This window comes from Castor canadensis, chromosome 17 (genome assembly GCF_047511655.1).
Source record: "Castor canadensis chromosome 17, mCasCan1.hap1v2, whole genome shotgun sequence".
NCBI classification, from domain to species: Eukaryota; Metazoa; Chordata; class Mammalia; order Rodentia; family Castoridae; genus Castor; species Castor canadensis.
In genome coordinates this window covers 69786664-69809440 of record NC_133402.1, presented here as the reverse complement: position 1 = coordinate 69809440, position 22777 = coordinate 69786664, and the positions used below count along the sequence as shown (strand labels likewise).

Here is a 22777-nt window from a genome sequence, read left to right as displayed (position 1 = left end):
AAATGTATTTTAACTTTACTCTTTAAATAACATTAATTTTTAAAGGAATCTCTCTCATGAAATATATTCTTGTTCTTTTAAACAAAAATTTAACAGGAAAGAAGGCTACACACATATTTTCTAGTTAGCAACAGAAAATCCAAAGATGAAAAAGCATAGGCCGAAAGGTCAGACCTGATGAGCAGGACCCACCTAAGGCCCGCCCCTCCAAGACGACTCTGACCTCCTAACTTCAGCCTGGGTTCCTCCAGGTGAGTCATCCTCCGTTCCGACAGGTTCAGGAAATCTCGTCCCCAGTGTACAGATCTTACCTCCTCTTCAGTGTGACTCATTTACCAGAGCAGAAGAGGAGCTGCCCCACTCGTTCCTGGGCAGGAGAGTTGGAAAGGGGCAGGAGGCACCTCATTAGTCTGGCAGCAGGGAAAATGCTGATTTTTCATGCTTTGCCAGAAAATCCACTTCCCTGCCAACCTCAGATCACGAACTCAAACTAGAAACAAGAAGCTGTTTCAATCTGAAGACGTTCCTCTCAAGTGAATGGACAGCCAGCCACCACAATGAAAGGTAAATGGAAATTTTTTAATTTCTTAAAAGGCATGGATGACAGAACACTGTGCTGGTTAGGACTAGCTATACTTCTCCTTAAGTCTGACGTTTGAAGAAAAAGTAGAGGTTAGAATGCTGGTGAAATAATAAATTCTCCTGGGGAGGGGGTACCATTTTCCAAGTGAGCTGGTGAACTGCATCTTGTGCCTTCAAAGGAAGACATGTCCTGACAGTCACTTCTATTTAGCGACTTTCTTTTACCACATTTACTTTAATAGATGAGTAAAGTCCAATTCCCCTTAAAAGTGTTCCCCAAGATCCAACACTTCCCATATTTTTAAAAAAGAGATCAAAAGAAAAGATTCTTCTCTATCCCAATTGCCTTGTTTGGATATAAAGAATCTCCCTCTTTTCGTTATACCACAGAACAGGGCAATCCTCATTCTGAAGCCTTAAGAAATCATGTTAAAACACGTCAGCCAAGGCGGGGAGAATGCTGCCGGCAACTGACAAACAGGTCACTGCAACTGGAGGGGGAGATGGAAGGCAGGAGTGCAGACCTTGCCTCTTCTAAGTGGGATGAGGACCATCAAGAATAGGTGGGCCTAGAGTGCAGATTGTCTGCAGTTTATGATGTTAGGGTCTGTCTACTGCAGAAGCTACTGTGTTCTCAAGATGAATCCACTTTCACGCTGGGTACGTGAACACTTTTAACAATTTCCTTTCACATTTCGAACTGGACACTCCAGATTACTAGCAATGGGAACCACCACCAATTCGGGAGACAAATGCCCTATTGATATCTTATTTCAGACATTTCCAGCTTAACTGTGTGTATGAAGTTAGGGATCAAGAAGACATGTTCTCTTTGTCCTTCTGCAAAACCCCACCTTCAGACTATCATTTCTAACATTTATTTTTGCAGGTATACATAGTTAGGGAGAAGGGACTAGAGCAATGGCCACTTGTTCTTTGTGTGCTTTTAAGCTGAGAAAAACTGGGGAAACCCATGAAAAGGTGGGATGCAGAGGGCAGACAAAAGTGAAGTGAAATCCAAGTAGAGTCACCCTGTGCACACACAGGGACCCATACTTTGTGAGTATGGGGTAGAACACCCAGCACTCAGCAAAACAGCCTGGACTGAGGACTAACTGTGCCAAAAGTTACCGTGACCCCCCAGGACATCATTCTCTACCCTTACAGGTTAAGATGAGGGGATTAGATCAGGTGGTCATCAGAGACCCCTGCCATCTCTAGAGTCCCAAAATCTAGGTGATGTGCTGAGGTGTGTTGCTTAGTTATCAAAGAACACAAGGCCCAGACCACACACATGGGAATGTCTGAGGGAAACTGGGTAGAGCCAAAGAAAAGGGCCTCCTAGCTTGTCCACAGTGGCTCTTCAGTGTTACCCACATCTCAGCCTCTTTGGGTCTGAGATTCTTCCTCTGCAAGATTGAAATGAATACAGCTCTCCCGGACCTTGCCTTTGAACTTCTGCAATACAAGTGCAGGACCACCTGTTCTTAGAGTTTTAGTGATCTGAGATGGCAAGGCAAATAGGACCCTGCTGGGTTTACTCCATGAGCCACACAGAGTACATCAGTGCTGGAGACACTGACAGATCTTCTGCATCAGGCCAGTGGTTCAGGACAAGCTATCTGAGCAGTCCAGGATTTCCAAGCTTGCTACCTTCTTATATGGCAAACACAAGAAGGACAAACACTTTATTTTCTCCACCGTGTATGTAATTAGCATATTTATGGTTCATTAACATTCTTACTGGCCAAGGATAGAAAACTTTACTCCAAAATACACTTAAGCAACACTGATTAAGTTTTACTTGGTGTAAGACATCACAATGAGTCATGTCACTGATTCTATAATTTCCCTTACACATTATTCCTAGTAATTTCCGTCATTTTGGAATAAGACAGTAATTCCATGAAAGATTTTTTTTCTCCCTCACCCTTTTCTTTTCCTGAGGTGCTGGGGATCAAACCAGTACCAACCTTGTGCATGCTCAGCAAGTTCTCTACCCTGAGCTACACCTCCAGCCCTATTTTCAATAATGTATTAAATAGGATCTGTGTGGCCCAAACTATCCTGCTAGCCTTAATACCAAAGCAATGATAATTAGCATACACTGACAGCTTAATATGTGTTAAGACAGCTGAATATTTTAACTTATAATTTTGAGAGAAAAAGCACTCACACAAGCTTAAGATACAGACTGCTGCTACCCTTCATTACAGCTGGGCAAACTGAGGCTTAAGTGGTGAACCAGTGAGAGCACAGCTGGCTCAAACATGTCTGCCTGCAGTCAGCCTGCTCTTATTCACAACTTAAAATTCCAAGTAAGCTCAGTATTTGCTATTAGTTTCCTCTTTGTGTGGGTCGCTTAGCAGGCAAAATTGTATGGATTTATTGTGTATTTGCCATAGTGAGTGACTGTGGTAAAAAACTGGGTGTCTTGGGCATAACATGCCCGGCAGTCAGGTTGAAGGTACTTTGCTTCCAGGTTCTCCCAAAGGAGATATTAGATCACAACTGGCCCTGGCTGGTACTTCCTAGGTAGGTGGGCCTGTGTTCAGATCCAGGCTCTGCCCCTCAAGAGCCAGATTAATGTGGCACAGCAGTGCCAGACAGCACACATGTGCTGGAGGAGCCTCTCGGCCTCTGCTTCTTCATTGAAAGCTGACTGTGATAATTTTTACCAGCACTCGGGCAGTAGCTTAGGGCTGAGTTCTTGTACATGGGCTATAAGGTGGCACTACCTCATTCAATCCTACAAGGACTGTTTTGTAGAATAAGAAACTGAGGCAGTTACTCAACTTATTAGTAGATCTGCACTGTGAATGTAATGTCTTTTTAATCCATTAAAACACATGCAAATAATCTAGCACAGTCCTAGGCATGCAGGAACACCAGCTAGCATTTTTGGAGCCCTCTAGTTGTTGTACCTGACTCAGAAACACAGGTTTTTGGGCTACCAGACGCTTCATCTGCTGCTGAACAGGCTCTCAGGTTGAAGATGCTGCTGGCTTTCTGCCACTAGAGCAATCCTTGGAGGACATAGAGCAGAGTGAAGCTCTACTCCTCAAGGTCACGAGTCGAGGGTGTCCTTTATGATATATGCCAAGATTCTGGTTTCTCCAAAGCAGGGCCAGTAATATCAGGGCAGCAGAGACAAATAGCTCCAGGGTCCTGAATACAGGAGCATCTGATGTAGCTAAAGAAGGAAGAACGTTCACAGAGGAATACTTGGGTATCAGCTTGGCGGCTCGAAGGTTGATGGGGGAGGTGGTCAAGAAGCCAATGAGCGGACATCAGCTTCCTCAGAACAGGAACTGTTGAGGCCTTGCCACAGTGGAGAGGGAGGGTGACCTTCCCATCCAAACCTATTCCCCTTCCTACTGGTCAGGCTCAACCATTATAAATAAAACTGAAGAGGAATCATTTAAGCAGTTAGACAGTCTGCAGGTGTGTTACTGGACATACTTAGTAAGAGGCACCCCGGACTGGGTGGGATGCCACCACTCAGGGCTTACAGGAATGTGATGACTATGGTGAGTAAAGAGAGCTCTAAGCTAGATAATGGCATGCACTGGTCAACTGTCTCAGTCTTACTCGCTTTGACAATGGTGTTCCTTTTAGCCTCTAGTTGAAATGCTTGATTAACACAACTGAAGCAATGATTGTAGCTGTGGTTATTTTCAGCTTTATTTATGAATAAAACTGGCGGGTACGGGGGGAACAAGTTGGACAGGTAGGCCATGTAGCTCGAAGATTGTGTCACAACATATGAGTAAGAGACAGTTACTGCCTTTGGTAGTGGCACACTGGCCTGGCAGTGCCATCTGAAAGGCGGTGCTCCATCAACAAGTCACATGCCACTAAACACTTTGAATAAAAACTGCAGGATCTGTTAGACATCAATATTCCTTCTTCCTGTTTACCTAAGACACTTGTCCTAACTCTATGCTGTAGACAACAAATGTATACATACGTGTGTGTGTGTGTGTGTGTGTGTGTGTGTGTGCGTGTGTATTTATGGAGAAACTACCTATTCTCTGCCTGGAGTCACCAGTATAATCACTCAAATTTTATCTCTATTTCTCATCCTGAAACCAGAAATACTAAGTATCTGATATGTACTCAGTCCCAAGCAAAGTCATGATGAGACAGCATGGTCTCTGCTTACATTTAGTTCACACTCCCTATAAAACTTCAGCTCACAGGCACTGAACAGCCACTACAGAAACCCGTGTGATGCACAAACCTGCAGACACGAGTGCCGTAGTACTCTAGCCCTTGCTTTGGTGGCTTCCACTCCCCTTCCAATCTGGAAAAGACTCCCAGCACTGGGATTGTCTCACAGTTTACCCCAAAAGCCAAATCCCTCTACCACTAAAGTTATTCCCACTCCAGCTCCAATCAGGACATGGTGCGTTTTCCATGCTGTCTCCTCTTCCATGAACAACTCCATTAACTTCATGCCAACCAAGCTCTCCCTCCAGTGAACTCCCAGGCCATTTATTTAGACCCTGCATGGTTTGTACATATTTGAAGTTCTTTATAGGCATGCTTACTAAGAAGGAAGTTCAAGGTAACTTTAAATAAGAAAAATAGGATCTGGGGGAAAGAATGGTGGGAAATCAAAGCCATGTGAAAGGTCGGTCTGACAAACTCAATATTCCCATCCACTTGATAGCAGTGACCTGAAAGCAGACCTTAACTCTGACAGGAAAACTAGTCCTAGTCTTCCCGTGGAAAGCTCAAGCTGTTAACTGGGTACTCATGTGTAGATACAGTGAGAAGAGCTGACTGCCTGCAGATGCCGACTCAACGCTCAGTGCAGACGATGCAGTGGTGTCCAGGTGTATGGCCGGCGTCAACGCCCTCATGTTGTGGCTGCCTCTTCATAATGTCTGTAGGAATACCTTTCTGCCCCTCCTCCCTAGTAGACTTGATTCTAATTATAAGAATTCCCAAGTGCCAGACCTATTAGGCTGAATTTTTGAAAAAAATCACTTTGACCTATAAAACATTTTCCTGCTGTCAAATCTGATACATCCACACGGAGGAGGAAGACATTTTGGGACTTGCACCTTTAACCAATCACAATGTCACTAAGTTCCAAAATCCTGTACACTGCCCAAAGTCCCCTTTCAAGTAAAAAGGAAAGGTGGCAGCAATAGAAGAAGTTAACAAAAATAAGGAAAGGTGTGCAGCAGATGTCAGGTAACAAGGCTCCAGGTCCCACAACTACTGGCAGAAACCCAGAGAAGGGAAATAGGGACAGCCCTCTCCCACCCTGTGGAATCAGATGTCACAAGTTATAACCCACAGACAAGACATTTGGTCTGCCCCATGTTTTAACAAAATCAAGTTTATGCAGTTTTGTCCAAAAGCCCACTTCTCTGGGTTTGCTACAGGGGACTAAGACGTGTGCATAAGCACAACCCAGGGCCACAGCCCCGACCCCTTCTGACTGAAACCTTGACCTGTTGGCTCCTTCCTAGCATGCAGGAAACTGTGGCTTGGTTCTTCTAAGTTCACTTTCCTGTTGACATTACCTGGAGTGACTGCTGGCACTGGAGTTTGCCAGTGCTCCTCTTTTTGGCCTCTTCCTTACTTCACACGAGCTGTTCAGAGACAGCTCAGTGTTTGATCAGCCTTCCTCATGGTCGTTAGACATGCCTTCTACAGGGTCAATGCAACATCAGTCTACCCTTCTGCCAGCTTGTCCTATGTGGGACACTTTTATTAAGAAGACGGAAGTGAGGTTGGGAGGTGGCAGATACCTGCCAAGATGACATTAGGTCAGAAAGAACAAGTTCCATAACAACACTGAGTTTGAGTTTCATCCCATGAGGACCTAAATATTAAGTAAGATATTTTACCCAGTCAGATTTTGGAAACAGAAGAATGCAGGGCCACTCGGGCAGTCAGGAGAGGTCTAAAAATGCAGTGCAATACAGCAGCTTGGGCCACCACGCAGTAAGAGACGGACTGGGAGCACCCCGCTAGTCCATGGGAAGCAGCGAGGCTTCGAGAACAGACGGAGGAGTCAGCCTTGACAGCAGTACAAGAACCCGCACAGCAGATAGGGAGAGAAAGTACTTCCAGGGGAGAAAGCAAGGTGGGTAGGCAAGACCTGGGGCAGGTGTGTGGGAACTGCCAAAGCACAGAGGACCTTGGCACCTGCAGAGGGGCTTGAGTTGAGTTCTGTACAAGCCAGTGAGGGCTGTGACACAGGACTCTCTCAAGGAAAGCTGACCAGCTGCTGGACACACATGGGAAAATAAGGTCGTCTAAGCAGACAGGCTCCCCATGTTTCCTAGCTCAGGAAGTTACCATGTTTATACAGAAACCCAGAAGAGTTATTGTGATTCAAGTATTCCCACTCGGCTGAAGATTATCCTCAAAGAAAATGCTAGAACTTGATGATACACCTGAACAGGAACTTCCATGAAAGAAAATGTTGTTTGTGCATCATGCAATGAGTTATAAGAGATGCCAGAAAACTCCTACATGTGGTGAGTGAGGCATTTGTTTTCATGAGAGGAAAAAAATGAGAAACAATGAGGTTTGATGCTGATCAAAACTGAAACATTCACTCACTCTAAAGACCTCACAACAGAATATTACAATTATCAATAAAGACAAGGGATGAAACTGAGGCAAGCTATTCTTTTAGGTACCTGTCTTTTTCCATTAATCTAACATTAAGCATGGGTTAAGCTGTGATTAGAACAATTAGGAGAGCTAACCTGACTATTCTCCTGGGCGAGGCCTAGAGAACACAACCTATCATCAGAAATCCAAATGATGGCCTTCTCAGATTGGTGATGGTGACAAAGAACACCACCATGATGAAGAGTAACTGTAACTCTTAAGTCTAATAATGCTCAAGCCACGGGATGACCTGTCCAAAAGAGAAGTAACGCCCACGTGAGCTCATGAAAAGCCTTCTTCGCTAATTAGACTGAAAAGTGGCAATCCTTCACTAACGACAAGCTGGGGTCTTGTACTGTTTAGCTTAGAACATCTTCATCTGAAACCAGTGTCCTATAACTGCAGCCCTAACCTCTCTGGCCATCTTCCTCTACACCAATGATAGAATTCACCTACTATAAATCACACTTTGCCTAAACAGAAGATTCTAATGCACATTTCAAGCCAAAAGCTGTAAAATCTCACAAAATGAGTAATAAGACTTTTATTTTTAAGCAAACAAAAGTGTGCTGGGAACTACACCTGCATATTCCTACAGTACTTATAACATACACTTGATCTGGCAATATGTTCTGTCACCAGAATCAAGCAATACCTTGGGGAACCAGGCCAAGCCTTTGTTTCTTTCCCCATTTCACAGATGAGGAAGATCATGCTCTGAGAGGTAAAATGGTATTCCAACGGTCACGGAGGCAAATGCTGAGGCAAACACTAACACCTCCCTACAGAGCCTGGGGACAGGACACTTTCCTCCCCACCATCAGCTCAGACACAGCTCCTGGCCAGGTTTGGGCTGGGGTTCCAAACCACAAATGCATGCAAACCCTGTGTCCAGGTTGTTATAGCCCAGTTCATACCCAACTCCAAATACATACCATTTTATCACGGAGCGGGTGACTTGAAAAAACAAACATGAAGTCTACATGTCAACCAAAGCATGCCTCCATGCAGGGACACATGTCAAACACTGCCAGGAAGTGGGATCTTCTAGGCAGCACTGGAGAAGCCTGAATGAAGGGCTGCTGGGCTCTGCATTCCAGGCTCTGTGGGAGGCAGGCACAAGTAGGCATGAGCCAAACTCTGCAAACACAGTGACCTAATTCCATTACGGCAGGCAGCTGAGAACCAGTGAGGTGACTTTCTTCTCCCCAGGCCTTAAGCAGAGCTGTTATCTCCGCTTTGTTGGAAAACATACACACAATTTTAAAGTGGGACTGATTCTTTGGTTATAGTTGACTGCAAAATGAAAGAGAGGCTGGTTCTTTCAGCAGAAACTGCATCTGATAGCTTCTATGAATACTGTACCTTTACCACTGAAATTTAAGGACTAAGCCAGGATTCACACGATTGATAGGCCCAGGATGGTGGAAAGTAGCAACCTCTAAGAACTGAAATTCTTACAATGATGGGTGTGAACCTCCAGAGAGAAGCTGGGAAGTGGAGAACAAGAGATGGTGACATTACAACTGAGCAAATATATTTAGGGAGCAAGTATTCAACTGGCATTTACCCTTCACACCTCAGCCAGATAGGGGTGAAGAAACCCATGAAGCCAGGGAGTGCTGTAGTGCAGAGGGACACACCTGCCAGCTCCTCCTGGTGAGGAGGGAGTATCCCCAACTTGTACAAATGACTCTCGCCCATGCTCAGATCCAATCCAGCACACTGCAGCCACTGGCCAGAGCTGTATGGACCACAAGGCTGGGTGCCAGAATAGCAGCTCATTAGTCCTGGGGGTGGGTGGCTCCCCAGGTCTTCCCATCACCCTTCCAGGAAGGGACCAGAGACTTTTGCCATCCAGCACATGTCCCTGCTCCACCACTTGTAAACTTTTCAGACCTGGAGCCTCCATTTTCCCAACAGTAAAAGCAGTTCAACAATACAATCTGGAAGGCATGAAGCCAAGCTCAAGTGTGACAATGGACAAATCCCTACGTATGAACTCAACAATATGCCCTCTCAAGACTATTGTATCTGGGTTGCAAAGAGGAACTAGGAGGTCATTTTAAGAGTATAGTAAGTCACAGTCACTAATGCATGAAAAGCCAAGGGACGGGGAGAAGGAGAAATACACTGACAGATTGGAGCATTTGGTTCTCTACATAGGTTAAGTGAGCCGTCACCAAACCAAGTGATATTTATGTTCTTATATTCCAGGTGTCTAGACATTCTAACGCTTTAAAGAACATATTAAATAGTCTTCATTAATACATTCTGTTAAAAAGTAAGCCCATCAATCCATTCAATTAAAAAACAATCCAGATTTGCATCCTGTCCTGAAAGAGAAGAAGAGGGCCCACACAGAACACAGCCTCCCTCTGCACACACCCATTGTACTTGCTGACCCCCAAAATGGAAGGGACCCCAGCACTGCTCATTTTTCCCCACAACAAGCATCATGATTCCTTCTGAACTGTGGTTTCAGTTTGACCACCCAGCTCATTGCTTTGTGAATCAGGGCAAGTTAATTAGACCATCTGAACCTCCTATCTTCCTATGGCTTACAGTATCTGGGTTATAGCATTGCTCTGAAGGTTGCTCAAGAAATAATGCACTGAGCTCAGAGTCAAGAGAAGGAGCTGAGCACATGTGAATCCTTTTCTGCCACCCTCATTTTTAAACAACCAACACTATCACCAGCAGCACAGAGACCCAGTAAAACAACCAAAGCCTGATGACAAGGAGGCCCCTAAGTGGTGATACTACTTCACCTGGGCCTACAGACTCCACATTCTTGAGTGGTTTCATCAGCTCTCGGCTGGGTGGGGGGTGGGGGCTGTAGGTGGAAGAACAAGATTCCCACCCAGGAGTGAGGTCCTCTGGCCTGGTGCCCTTTGCTACCACTTATCAGTCCTCATTGCAACACCTGGGAGTGCTGGGCCCTGGGGAGGATGCAGAATTGGCCCCAAGCACAGGAAGCCTGAGGCAGCAGGCAGAGGAGGCTGGGGCAGTGTGAAGGGCAGGCAAGATCTCTGAGCACAGACAGTAGCCATACCACTCCTGAGGGTGGCTGAGGCCACAAGCCAAACAACAGTCTCAGCACAAGCAAGGTGGCAGGCACTTGGTTCATCAGTGTCCCACCTATGCCTGAGTAAACTTATGTGTCTACAGTACACAGCAGACACTTGTGGCCTGATCTTGCCCAGGCAGCTGCTCATTTTAACTTCTTCTAAGGGACACACAGTCACACTGGACATTTTGCCTGCACGGTACATGTTCTTTCGTGTTCAGCTTAATTCTCTTACTGAACGTTTCAGGTTCATCCATATGACAGCTGTACCTCACTTCTTTTTCTTGCTGAGCAGTATTCCAGCATGTGACTATACTGGTCACCAGTGAGCTCTCAGGTTCACTCCACTTTTAACTATCATGAATAATGCTACTGCAACAACCTATCTGCAAGTTTTCTTGGTGGGGAGATAGTTAATCGTAGCACCGCTGGCTTACACGACACTTCAGTTTCACTTTCTGAGAGACTGCCAAGCTGGCTCCAGAGTGCCTGTTCCATGTTAACATCTCACCAGCAGCATATGAGGGTCCCTATCTCCCCATGTTCTTGACAATAGTTATTGTCATTTACAATGACACCCCAGCCACCCCAGCAGATGTGAAATTGTGTCCTTGTGGTTTTGATTTTAATTGCCCTATGATGAATGATACTGAGCATTTGTTTATATGCTTTTAGAGAGACATCTAGAGAAATCTTTTGACTTTTCTTAACTGGGTTGTCTTCCTCTACATGGAAGTTGTAGAAGCCCTTCCTTAGAAGTGTGATGTGCATATGTCCAACCCCAGACCCCTCCTGCATGCTCCGGCCAGTGTCTGCTGCCTCGCTGCTGTCAGTGATTAAGGGCTTAAGTAAAGCCAGAGGGAAAGCCGCCACGCCTGGCATAGGAAAGCCTACAACTAAAGATGTGCTTCCTCAGTCACTTCCCAGGGGCAAAGAAGGCAGGGCTTTCATTAACAATAGTGCAGGGCTAGGACCCAGACAGGAGGGGCTCCAGGAGCCCTCCCCACGGTCCACACTCCAGTAAGCAAAACCACCTGTGAAAGCCACTCTGCCACACCACCACAGTGGTTTGGGAGGGGTGGTAGGGGTCTAAACTCTCAAAAGAGCCAAACAGGGATGGAAAGGAAAAACCACTTTTTCTATTTACTACCAAGTGCAGAAAGTGAACAGCATGTGGCACTCATAACCAGGAGAGAGAACACACTAGTCCACATCCTGCCAAGTTGACTTCAGTGCCTCTCCCTGCTGGCACAGCAGATGTGCAAGGACAAAAACCAGAGTCCAATCTGCACTTGAGGATGAGACCGCTTGGGATCTCACTGCAGCTCCATGGTGATGACCAATATCCCTGAGGGGACATGAAAGTCCCATGTGGTTTTGCTTCATGTGAGCAAACTGCAGCCCCAGACTACAGGACTAGGGGGGTGCTGCACACGAGTTCGTAAAGCACGGAGGTGCGTGTACTGGTGCTAGAACCTTGTGGAAGCTTCCAGCCATCTCATGTGTGTTCATATCAGAAACAATGCCAAAATACAAGGAATGTGGTTGGAGTCGGGATAAGACAAGACAGAAGGGCAAGATTTCTAGTGTGCCATTGGAGCCAGGGTCTGCAAAGTACCTTGAGGATTATACCACATAATCCTTGATACAATCCTGCAGTAGGGTTATCATCATTCCGATTTCAGAGATGAGAACACCAAGTCACAGGGATGTTAAGTAACTGCCCCAAGTCCAGACAGTGGTACCCAGAAGGAATGCATACACACAAACAGTCCGCACAGCAGCAGACGACTGTGTTTCTATCCAGAGTACATGCTCTGACATGGGGGTAATTGTCTAATTTTAATGAAAACGTCAACATATGGGATACAAAATCCTTTTCTCATTTTTCTCTTTTCTCCCCAGAAGCCAAGACACGAATGACCTGTACTGAGCCCACGCCTCAGTCCCCAAGTGTCTCCTGACACATGCTGCAGCTCACAGCGCATTGCAACCGGAGAATGGGGCTCAATCTGACACTCACAAAGCCACCATGTAAGCTACGGATGTTTTCTCAATGACCATTTAGAGCCTGTGGAGATGTGCGTTTTGATGGTCACAGAACCACCAAGCCAGCCATCAGCCTCACTTCTCTAAGTATAAAATAGCAAACACTGGGGAATTCAACTTGCTATCACCATATGGTAAACTTTGATTCATGTAGACACCATCGCTAAAGGACAAGGATGAAATCAATCACATTTGAGCTCTCTTTTAAAACCCAAAGTAAAGTACATACTTTTCATATTTAATAGTCTAAACCAAAGTTCACAAAGGTTCCCGAGGAGGCCAGACCTGCTCTACTGGGTGACTCTGTGGAAAATGATCATGCAGGGCCACTGGGCCATGGAAGTGACACCCTGTAATTTGTATGGCTTTATTATTTCATTCCCACCTGGCAGGAAGGGCAGTGACATAGGTTGATACTTTCACATTTTGTGCCAGAGCAGCACGCCCCAACAAGTAATGATGTAACTCAGCAAGGGCAAACATGCCAAGATTCTCCTACCACGAACAATGTGGCTGTTAACAAGACATGCTGTGTCTTGGTGATCAGCGCCGTATGTGTACAATGACAGAGCACCTACTCTGTACACTGTGTTAAGTCGTGTTTCAAAGCACTGGGCTCTCAAGTGACCCAACAAAACAGCTGCTATCTATAGTGCTGTACCAAGTCAGTAAGTGGCAGAGCCAGCACAGCCCTAGAGGACGTTCTACAAGGATGGAAACTCGCCCTTTCAGTACTGGCCAGTACAGTAGCTATAGGTAGCTATTAGAAAACTTGAATGTGGCTAGTGCAACAGAAACTGAATTTGTAATTGTGCTTTAATTTAAATTTTAAAAATCACAGAGCATTAGTGAAAAATTTGGCTACAAGGCCCATGCATTACTCCAGCACAAACACACACACACACCCCTGTATAAGCACATACATACCAGAGAGCAAATACATCCCTGTACAAATGCACATCCACACAGGAGCACACACACCCTTGTACAGACACACACACACAGGTGCACAAACACCACTGCATACACACAACCCTATATAAATGTACATACCCCCCCATACAAATGCACACAGCAGCACACACACACGTGCCCTATACAAACACACAAAAGAGTGTACACATACCACTGTATAAACGCATACCCAGGAGTACACATGTACCCTGTACAAACGCAGTTCTCCCACCTGCCAAACACACAGGCTTGCAGCATCAACACCACCCTTGCACGAGGCACAAAAGCACTTTTTATGGAACTAACTCTTTATGTGCCATTGTGTTTCTGAATTGGAGGAGAAGCAAGGAGTCCCATCTGCTCTTGGTTACCCTTCTGTATGGAGTCCTAAAGTAAACAACACAGGGAATACCATCCTAGTAAGAAGGACCGTGTGAGAAAATCACCCTCTTCCCAATAGTAGCTTTTTAAGTAAATTGCCAAGCTACAGTCATACAAAATGTTCCCCAATTTGGCCATGTTCTCTCATGGCAGTGAAGAACATGATAAAACTGCCTAGAGGGAGGAAGCCAGTCACCTCTAGTGAGCAAAGGGAGCTCAGCACACACCTGTAAGTTTTGGGGGATGCAGCAATGGGGAAGAACTGATGGGAGTTGCTAATTCTAAAGTCCAATCAGTCATACAAAACTCTTGGTAGGTTGTGTTTCTGTCTTGTGGTGCTAGAGGCAGGCCCAGGGCCTGTGCGTGCTAGGCACAGCCCTCAGTGTTAAGCTTTGAATCTTTCATGAAAGAGTGGCACAGAGATGGTACATCCTGCTCCTTAGGAGCCACTCTGGTTCTCTGCTACCATATTATTTCAGAAAATATCCATCAGAGGCTCTAACCACTAATTTGTTTAAGTTGTACTGTAAATTGTAAATGTGGAATTTGTGAATGAGGTAACACATTCACCTAAGCCCAAGCCCAGCCCATCGAAGGAAGGAGGTCTATGTCCCAAACGTTGATTCTGCTCAGCCACCAGGGAGGCAAACACTGTGAGGTGACAGAGCTACAAGATAGCTTTGTGAACTGAGGGGTGAAGCCATGCATGCTGCATATTTTATTTATAAGATAGAGCACCTATATCAGACTTCTTTTGGCATCCCAATTTAAGACTCTATCTTGAATAATAACCATAATTGCTAGGTAAATTATCATTTAATAAGAGTGCTTGTCTGTATAATTAAACTTTAAAATATAATGATATACTGAACAGACACATAATCCCCACGAGCACAGAGAGAGAAGGATGGCTCTTCCAGTGCTCAGGGATACGTGCATAGATCCAGAAGCCAGCATTCAGGGTCACCATGCCCAATGCCCAGAGGCCATGATTAAGAAACTGTTCTAACTTGCATTTACAATTGCTTTGAAAATCAATTCCTAAGTGACTGTTCGAAGACACAGCCATCATGTCAGGAGATGATGTAGCTGTGTCCCTCAGCTGACTGAAACTAACTTGTCCCCTGCACTTCCCTATGGCTCTACACCAGGTAAGATCAAAGTGGCAGGTAATAGTTTAATGAGAGCACTGACAAACAGGTATCTAAGCTATGCTAAAGCCACACTTCTTAAGAAACTTCTAAGGGCTTTGATTTGGATCTTGTGGTGCAGAAACATCCAAGAGTGCACCAGTGTATTAGATCCAATCAGGCCTGAGAATATCTGAAGCTGGAGGTAGCAGTCAACATAGCAGCTCAATCAAGCATTTGAAATGTGCAGAGCTTCATGACACCGTGGGTCTCCTAACAGGCTAGTCAGGCTAGTCCAGTACAAATAACTAGCCTGTGTAAGGATATTTAGACCAGGAAAGCCGTATTTTAAAAACCCAGCAAAGAATAAAAGGAGAAGAATTAGAAAGAGGTCCAGGTCACTGGAGAAGAACCCACACTTAAATTCAGGCAGTAATTTAAGAACCTGATTCTGGACCACAGCCATCAAAACTGTCTTTCCTGTTTCACTTCTTTAAAGAAGGGAATCAAAGCATACAGCAACCTTCCTCTCATAGGAAAATGAGCTCTACACGCGTACAGTTCCCTGTAACAAAATCACTCCAGAACATAACTGCGCGGGACATTATTAACTGGTAGGAAGTAAAAGTCAGAAATGACCTTCCCTCTCACCTTAAGCCTAGAAGAGAGTCTGTGAGCCGTGCTAGTTCAGGCTCTGCTAACAGCAGAGGAAAGTGTGTGTGCGTGCGGGCACGTGTGTGAGTGTGGGGAAGTGGAAAGAGGCGAGAGGCTGGGACCCCCACGCAATTGGAGGAAAAAAGGGAGGAGAAGGTTCAGCACTTTTCAGAGGTGGAACAGTTTTAAGAAAGTTCCACCAGACAGTTCAGCAGTCTATGGGCCACTAGTGCCTTGGCAGGGGCAGGAGCCAAAGGCAGGGCCATGCTGACCTGAGCCTCCCCACTGACGTCAGCAGGAGCCCCAGGGCCAGCCCCACTCACATCCTGTGCTCCTCACACGGGAGACAGAGAGGTCACTTTCATGGCTACTGCAAATCAAACTCACCAGTTCCGCAACAGAGTGGTACGGTAAAAATCTTTAATCGCAGGAATCAAGATCCCAAAAGGCAAAAGATTTTGTAAAATCACAGTAAACACAATAGGTACAATCTAGCCTGGTGAATAAGGGAAATGTAGCTACCTACAATTACTTTAACAAGCTGCCTTCCTGGGTGACAAGCCTAAATATTAAGAACAAGAAAACAAAAGCAGCATTTTTCACTGGACTCCACAGAGCATTTACTTGTGGGAAAATGCTCTTAACCACACACACACACTTGACTGAAAAAGGCACCCCATCACTCCGCAGTGTGGATTATAATCCAAAATGGATTACTTGCAATAATTCCACACCTATCTTTGACTTGAGTCCTATTTAAAATGAAATCAGACCTGAAAGAATCACCAAGCCACATTTACTTCTACTCTGAACTTTGTTACTTTAGAAGACAGATTTTTTTTTTTTTTTTTTTTAGTCAAAAGAGAATAAAGGCTAGATATTTCATTTCTGTTCCTAACAATGGCTCCCAAAAAGCCCTAGGTATTATGAGGAGGTCAGGAGCACACAACTCAAGGTGACTCCATCCTTTTACTGGAAGCCTGAAGTTCGTGCACATGCATGTCATACTGACCTGACTCTCTCCACCCTACAGACACTGAGCCACCGCGTGGCCCAGGAAGCCTTGCACCCAGCAACACCAGTGATGGGCCAGAGAAGAACAGCACACTTCACAACGAATTCGACACCATTGTCCTGCCAGTGCTATATCTTGTCATATTTGTGGCAAGCATCCTGCTGAATGGCCTGGCAGTGTGGATTTTCTTCCACATTAGGAATAAAACCAGCTTCATATTCTATCTTAAAAACATAGTGGTGGCTGACCTCGTAATGACACTGACGTTCCCTTTCCGAATAGTTCATGGTGCAGGGTTTGGACCGTGGTACTTTGAGTTCATCCTCTGCAGATACACCTCAGTTCTGTTCTATGCAAACATGTACACATCCATCGTGTTTCTTGGGCTGATAAGCATCGACCGCTACCTGAAGGTGGTGAAGCCGTTTGGGGACTCCCGCATGTACAGCATAACCTTTACCAAGGTTTTATCTGTGTGCGTCTGGGTGGTCATGGCTGCCATGGCCCTGCCCAACATCATCCTAACCAATGGTCAGCCAACTAGAGAGAACATTCACGAATGCATGAAACTCAAAAGTCCTCTGGGAGCCCAGTGGCATAAGGCCGTCATCTACATCAACAGCTGCCTGTTTGTGGCAGTGCTGGTGATTCTCATCGGGTGTTACATTGCCATATCCAGGTATATCCACAGGTCCAGCCGGCAGTTCGTGAGCCAGTCGAGCCGCAAGCGGAGGCACAACCAGAGCATCAGGGTGGTGGTGGCTGTGTTCTTCACCTGCTTTCTGCCCTACCACCTGTGCAGAATCCCCTTCACTTTCAGCCATCTGGACAAGCTTTTAGATGAATCTGCACAAAAAATCCTATATTACTGCAAAGAAATGACTCTCTTCTTGTCTGCCTGCAATGTGTGCCTGGATCCCATCATTTACTTCTTCATGTGCCGGTCATTTTCAAGAAGGTTATTCAAGAAATCAAATATCCGAACCAGGAGTGAAAGCATCCGATCGCTGCAAAGTGTGCGGCGCTCGGAGGTGCGAATATACCACGACTACACTGACGTGTAGGAGGAGCCATGAGGCCTCCCATGTCTGCTGGAATTGATGTGTACAAAGTGTGAATAAATGTTTATTTTCACTATCCTGGCTGGAGTCCATAAGCATAGGGATGAAAAAAGAACATGGCATGAAATTGGGTCATAATTTGGAATAATAAAGCAAGGCACAGCCCAAAGTGAGATAAATGAGAGGTGGCATGTGGCTGAATGGCAGGGCTCACAACTCACAGATGAAGAAGCCGATGGAGAAGGAGAGAGCACCACAGCCACGTGGTGCAGGCAGACATGCTGCTGCTCTGAAGTCACCTTGGCAGAGAACAGAAAGCGTAGAGAATTCTTACAGTCTGATGTTTCTGTGGTTTATTTATTTGCATAACCAAGTCAATATGCATCAACAAACCCTCTTTCATTCCATATATAAACCATCTAAGACCAGTGACCATCACCCCTGTGTTCATCATGCACATAAGAAAATAGGTGTGACATGGGAGTGGGCTTAGGATGAAGTTTAGCTGTATTTTTAAGTAACAGTGATCATGTCAAGTTCAACTAACTGATTTTAAGTAAGCTACCTCAGAGAAACCAATGTGATTGAATATTATGAAGACTTTGGATATAACACTCTGAAGTTACATTTGCCATCGTTATAACTTTATGATATATTTAAATCCTATATGCTAATGGTAGAGAAGAAAACAGGAATCCTGGTTTATCAAATGGCCATTTAACAGTCCCGTTATTTAAAAACAAACAAACAAAAAACTAATAGTAAAGTGCTCTTCTCCATAAAGTATGCCAAGCCTCCAGCAGGGCTGTCATTAATTTAAAGACATAACTGTAAGATGAAGGACAGTGTTCACTAACTCAAGAGTGATCACTTGAATCTTAGGATGGTCTCTCTTTCTTCAACACATACCTGGGAGCCACTGTCAGCTGTGTGAGCACTAGTGCAGGCCCCGAGGTGCTCTGAGCCTGTGCAGGGCTAAGGAAGCATCAGCTGAGTAAATGGAGAGCCTCACAGCTAACAACACACAGCATAGCACAACACTACATTTGCACTTTTGTGAGCTCTCTGCAAATTTCAAAGAAGTGAAAGTAAGCAAACATTAGGGAGCAGAAGTAACTTAGTCCAGCAAGGGCTGCCATCATCAGGTGTGGGGACTGTGAAGTGTGTAGGTAAGCAAGTCAGTTCGGTCAGAAGAGTTCGTGCAAGGGGTTTAAAGAATTATCTGACAACTTCTATCACTATCCAAATTTATACCCCATAAATGTAAGGGGCATTTAAGCACATGGATTTTATACATCTCACCTGGCCATGTGCGTCACCGCCCCTACCCCAACTGTGCACCACACACTGAGGCGTTGACTGGATAGTGGTTAGCACAGCTGCCTTCCAACTGTGCACCACTGCCTAGATTAGGACAGGCATGCTGTTGATGCCAGGATGAGTCACACCAGCCCCACACAGCCAGGAACACACCTTCAGGACACTGACTGCCCTGCCCACCACACGAAGCTCCCAGTCAGGAGTCTCAAAACTGCCATCACCCACTTCACTATTTATAGGTGCTGTTGGATGCATAGTCCCAAAGACAAATGCCAAGGTGAAGAAACTGCCCTGGTAAATAGCCTACAGTGGATTTAATCTGATTCATGCCCCATTTTGTGTTTCTAAAATTGGGCTGTGTGTAGTTAATGGACACACAATGTGATGTTTGTTTTATTTCTCTTAAGTGGCATTGCTAAATCAATGAGACCTCTTAAAAAACGGACTGAGAAAAACAGAGCATTATTATCCCCATTTCTAACAAGTCACATGACAAAACCCATTGAAATCACACTACTTGTATTTTACATCAATTCTGACTGCGCTCACAAAAAATACTTACCCAGGCCAAAGAATGAATCATTTACTGAATGAAATAATAGCAACAGCCATAACATAAATTACAGCACCGTGAAAAGTCAGAAAGCAGTACACAATATTCCATGAAATGTGATAGAAATAAGAACACCATTTGGCTGTTTCTAAAAAATTAAAGAATAATTCTGAAATAATCTCAAATATGGAACATGTAATTTCTTATTTAAGGTTTCAGGGCTACACAGCATGAAAGCCCTTATACAAAATGCATGGGGCCAAGAGTTTCAAATTTCAGAAATGGGGAGATTTTGGAATATTTGCATGAATATTTCACATAGACCTTACACATTCAGCCTGAAGGTCCCGTTCTACAATCTCTTTAGTGTGCCTGTGTTCTGACTGATCCATCCCGAGGGCAGGTGTACAATTTCCCACCGGTGCTGTGTCAGATTTTGGGGCATTTTTGATTCCAAATTTTCATATTAGAGGAACCTCATGTATACTCAAGTTTTTCAGGATCCACTCACACAGCAACAAATTCCATATTTATTCTTCCTTAAAGGCGGAAGAGAAGCACATTCAGAAGAATTTCCACAGGAAAGTTTAATATTCTTCATAAAACTTATATTCAAAGAAACTGAATCTTGGAGATCTTTCAATTTGTGTATGACTAGCTGTCATATTTATATTAAACTACTTCACAAATAATTGATTCTCATTTCCAAACACTATACCGGTATTTTTCCTCAGCTGAAGCTTCAAGGGAATACTGCCTAGAAAATGCATAAATGTAGATTAAACACTCCTGACAAAATGGTGTGTGTGTGTGTGTGTGTGTACACACATGTGCTCATACATGTGTACAAGAGAGGGCAGCTTCAACAAAGAAAGTTTATAATCACCGTGGGGAAGTGAGAAATATTACAAAAAATACAGTTAAGAGGAAGACAGAATAAAGCTCCAAGATCACATAAATCTTATAACTATTCTCTACCCCCTCCAGTAAATACCACAAGAAGCCAACTAACCAGTCAATAAATATTAGGCACATATACTAAAACAGTGCTGAGAATGCTGTAATACAACCTTTCCATATCCCTAAGTGACCCCTAAAAATAAATACTTCCTACGATAAGCATTTTCACAGTTCAGCATAACCCAAGCATCTGGTAGGTAAGAATTTAACTACCTCCCTAGGTCCCCAGCCCCATCTAGTGGTGAAACTCATACAGCAGGCACGTGTACACAGCATGTGACCATGCAGCAATGTGGTCTTGCCTCCTTCAGACTTCTGCAAGGCAAGGTAAGCACACACCCCAGAGCCCTCACAAGGAGGTGCCGTGCAGACACACAGGAACAAAACCGAAGCAGCTGCTGTGGCACGGAGTTCATGGGGAAATCTGCAAATATTTAACACTTTCCAAGTTAACTTATTAAATTAAAAACAAAATGTAACATTATTTCCACTGCACACACCAAAAAAATCGTCACTAGAATGGAAGAGGAAGGAATAAGACTGTCAGTTTTAAATTATTAAGAACCTCACAGGATTCAGATGGCAACTTCCATTTTCAATGTGCGTGGTTTTCTTATAAGACACCCATGATAAGAGCTCACCTAAAATACTAAATGGTAAGATGTAGCCCTTAGGGTGCACCTCTCTTCCTCCGCGTTTGGAACCTCAGGATAAGGAATTAGAACTTCCATTATTTCCAACAGTTAGGCAGGCAAACATTCCACTGCACAGGAGAACAGCTTGTGGCTATGCCCTGGCATTCTGCAGAGTGACTCTCAGAAATGAGCCGCGAGTCTGATTTTAAGCCTCTCGTATCAGCAAGGTTCTACTGAGTCACCAATTCTTGGGTCAGCAAGTCCAAGTCCAGGTCTGAATGTCTTACACCTGACTTTACAGCCCACTCCAGACACAGATGCACACACACGCAGACAAACACAGAGCACGCATAACCAGGATGAAGGGAGTTAGTGTGCAGAATGTGACTCAGTCCTTTACATATGATCATTTTAAAACAGCCTGAAAACTTATCTGATGCTTCAGACTGTTACTACAGCCTCAACCAAAACACTGTGAGGCTGAAAGTCATCTGTCAGCTACCAACAATGACCTGTATGTCTTTCAAGAAGCCTGCAGTGTTCACACGTGCCTTTGAACTCACTTGCCTTCTTAGTGTTTTTTCCAGCCTCCCACCATGCCTGTGGCTTGTGGAGCTGCATGCTCCTTTCTAAGTTGGAATCACTTCCAGCATTCTAGCCTCTGCTTTCGATGACTACAGTGACCAGGAGTTCCTGGACCGTGAGGGTTCTTGCTGGCTCCACTCTCCCTGGACAGCCGACCTCTCACCACACCATTCTCACAAACAGAAGTACATTTCCCCTTCATGGGGCTCACATTTCACAGTCTGAGAGTTCCACTGCATTTCCATTTGGCTCAGATTTTCCTTCCGGCATCAGCACTTGGGTTTTTTTGATGTGCACTTGCCTTCGTTGGTCACTTCTCTTTCTATTTCCTTTTTGTAAAATGCCTGGTACTGCTGCTGGCAAACAAGGAGGCAACACATGAGAAACATGCTGCCTGTGCATGAACTGAATAACAGATGTGCGAGAGTGAGATGGTCACTCATGTGTTATTTACATGGTAACCTGTGAACTGGAAAGCTAGCAATGCAGTTTGTGCTGATGCAATAATTCACAGATAAAATACTGTGGTAGCTAAAATGCAAACTGTGCTGCTGAGAGACTGGTACTATTTAACTAAATTATAATATCCCAAATGCGTGCATGTCAGAACTGTGAAACCAAGGACACCTTCCTCTTTGTGTGTCATCATGATCACAGTATACAGGAGAAGCAGAGAAATGTACAGAGGGATGTGCAGTGTAAGGTGGGAACTGGCAGACGCAGTACGTAAGATTTTCCTCACCCATTCCACGTGAGCCCACAGGAGGCTCACTCTGTACACACAACTATGTGGATTCAGCAGCTGCCAGTGCCACTGGTGACCAAAAAGCCACTTCATCACCCCCACTGATGAAGTAGGGGCCAGAATGAATCACTCTTGAAAAACATTCCAAATAAAATAGGTATTTAATAAACAGAGGCTATATTACCATACAAATTAGTTGGGGTATATAAAAATAGGCAAAAATACATTTAATGTGCAAAAGAGATATAAATTCTAGGCTCAAATATTGAAGAACAGGTTTTCCAGCTGATCCCATGAGAAGTGGGGACAAAGCTGCCTCACTATGTGATAGACCCATCACCCAGGGTCACAGCCATCAGATACTGAACTGAACACAAAAAATACCCCAAACTTAACAAAATCCCACCTCCTGGGGTAGTAATGCCCTGATCTACATTCCTG

The 22777-nt window shown here is 44.7% G+C and overlaps 2 protein-coding genes across 16 annotated transcripts in view; one reads left to right on the top strand and one right to left on the bottom strand.

The window, feature by feature from the left end:
• The window catches only part of Med12l (mediator complex subunit 12L), a 265230-nt gene that overhangs the window by 93062 nt on the left and 149391 nt on the right, over positions 1-22777 (bottom strand). The window lies entirely within an intron of this gene.
• Positions 251-17614, top strand: Gpr87 (G protein-coupled receptor 87). Of its 2 annotated transcripts, none has more exons than XM_020183825.2 (3): positions 251-564; positions 12203-12328; positions 16496-17614. In XM_020183825.2, the coding sequence occupies exons 2-3, from the start codon at positions 12262-12264 to the stop codon at positions 17539-17541; spliced, it is 1113 nt and encodes a 370-aa protein (XP_020039414.2). In that variant the 5' UTR covers positions 251-564; positions 12203-12261; the 3' UTR covers positions 17542-17614. The 2 variants fall into 2 exon arrangements, with proteins under 2 accessions (XP_020039414.2, XP_073915820.1); XM_074059719.1 differs by having other exon boundaries at positions 255-564; positions 12200-12328.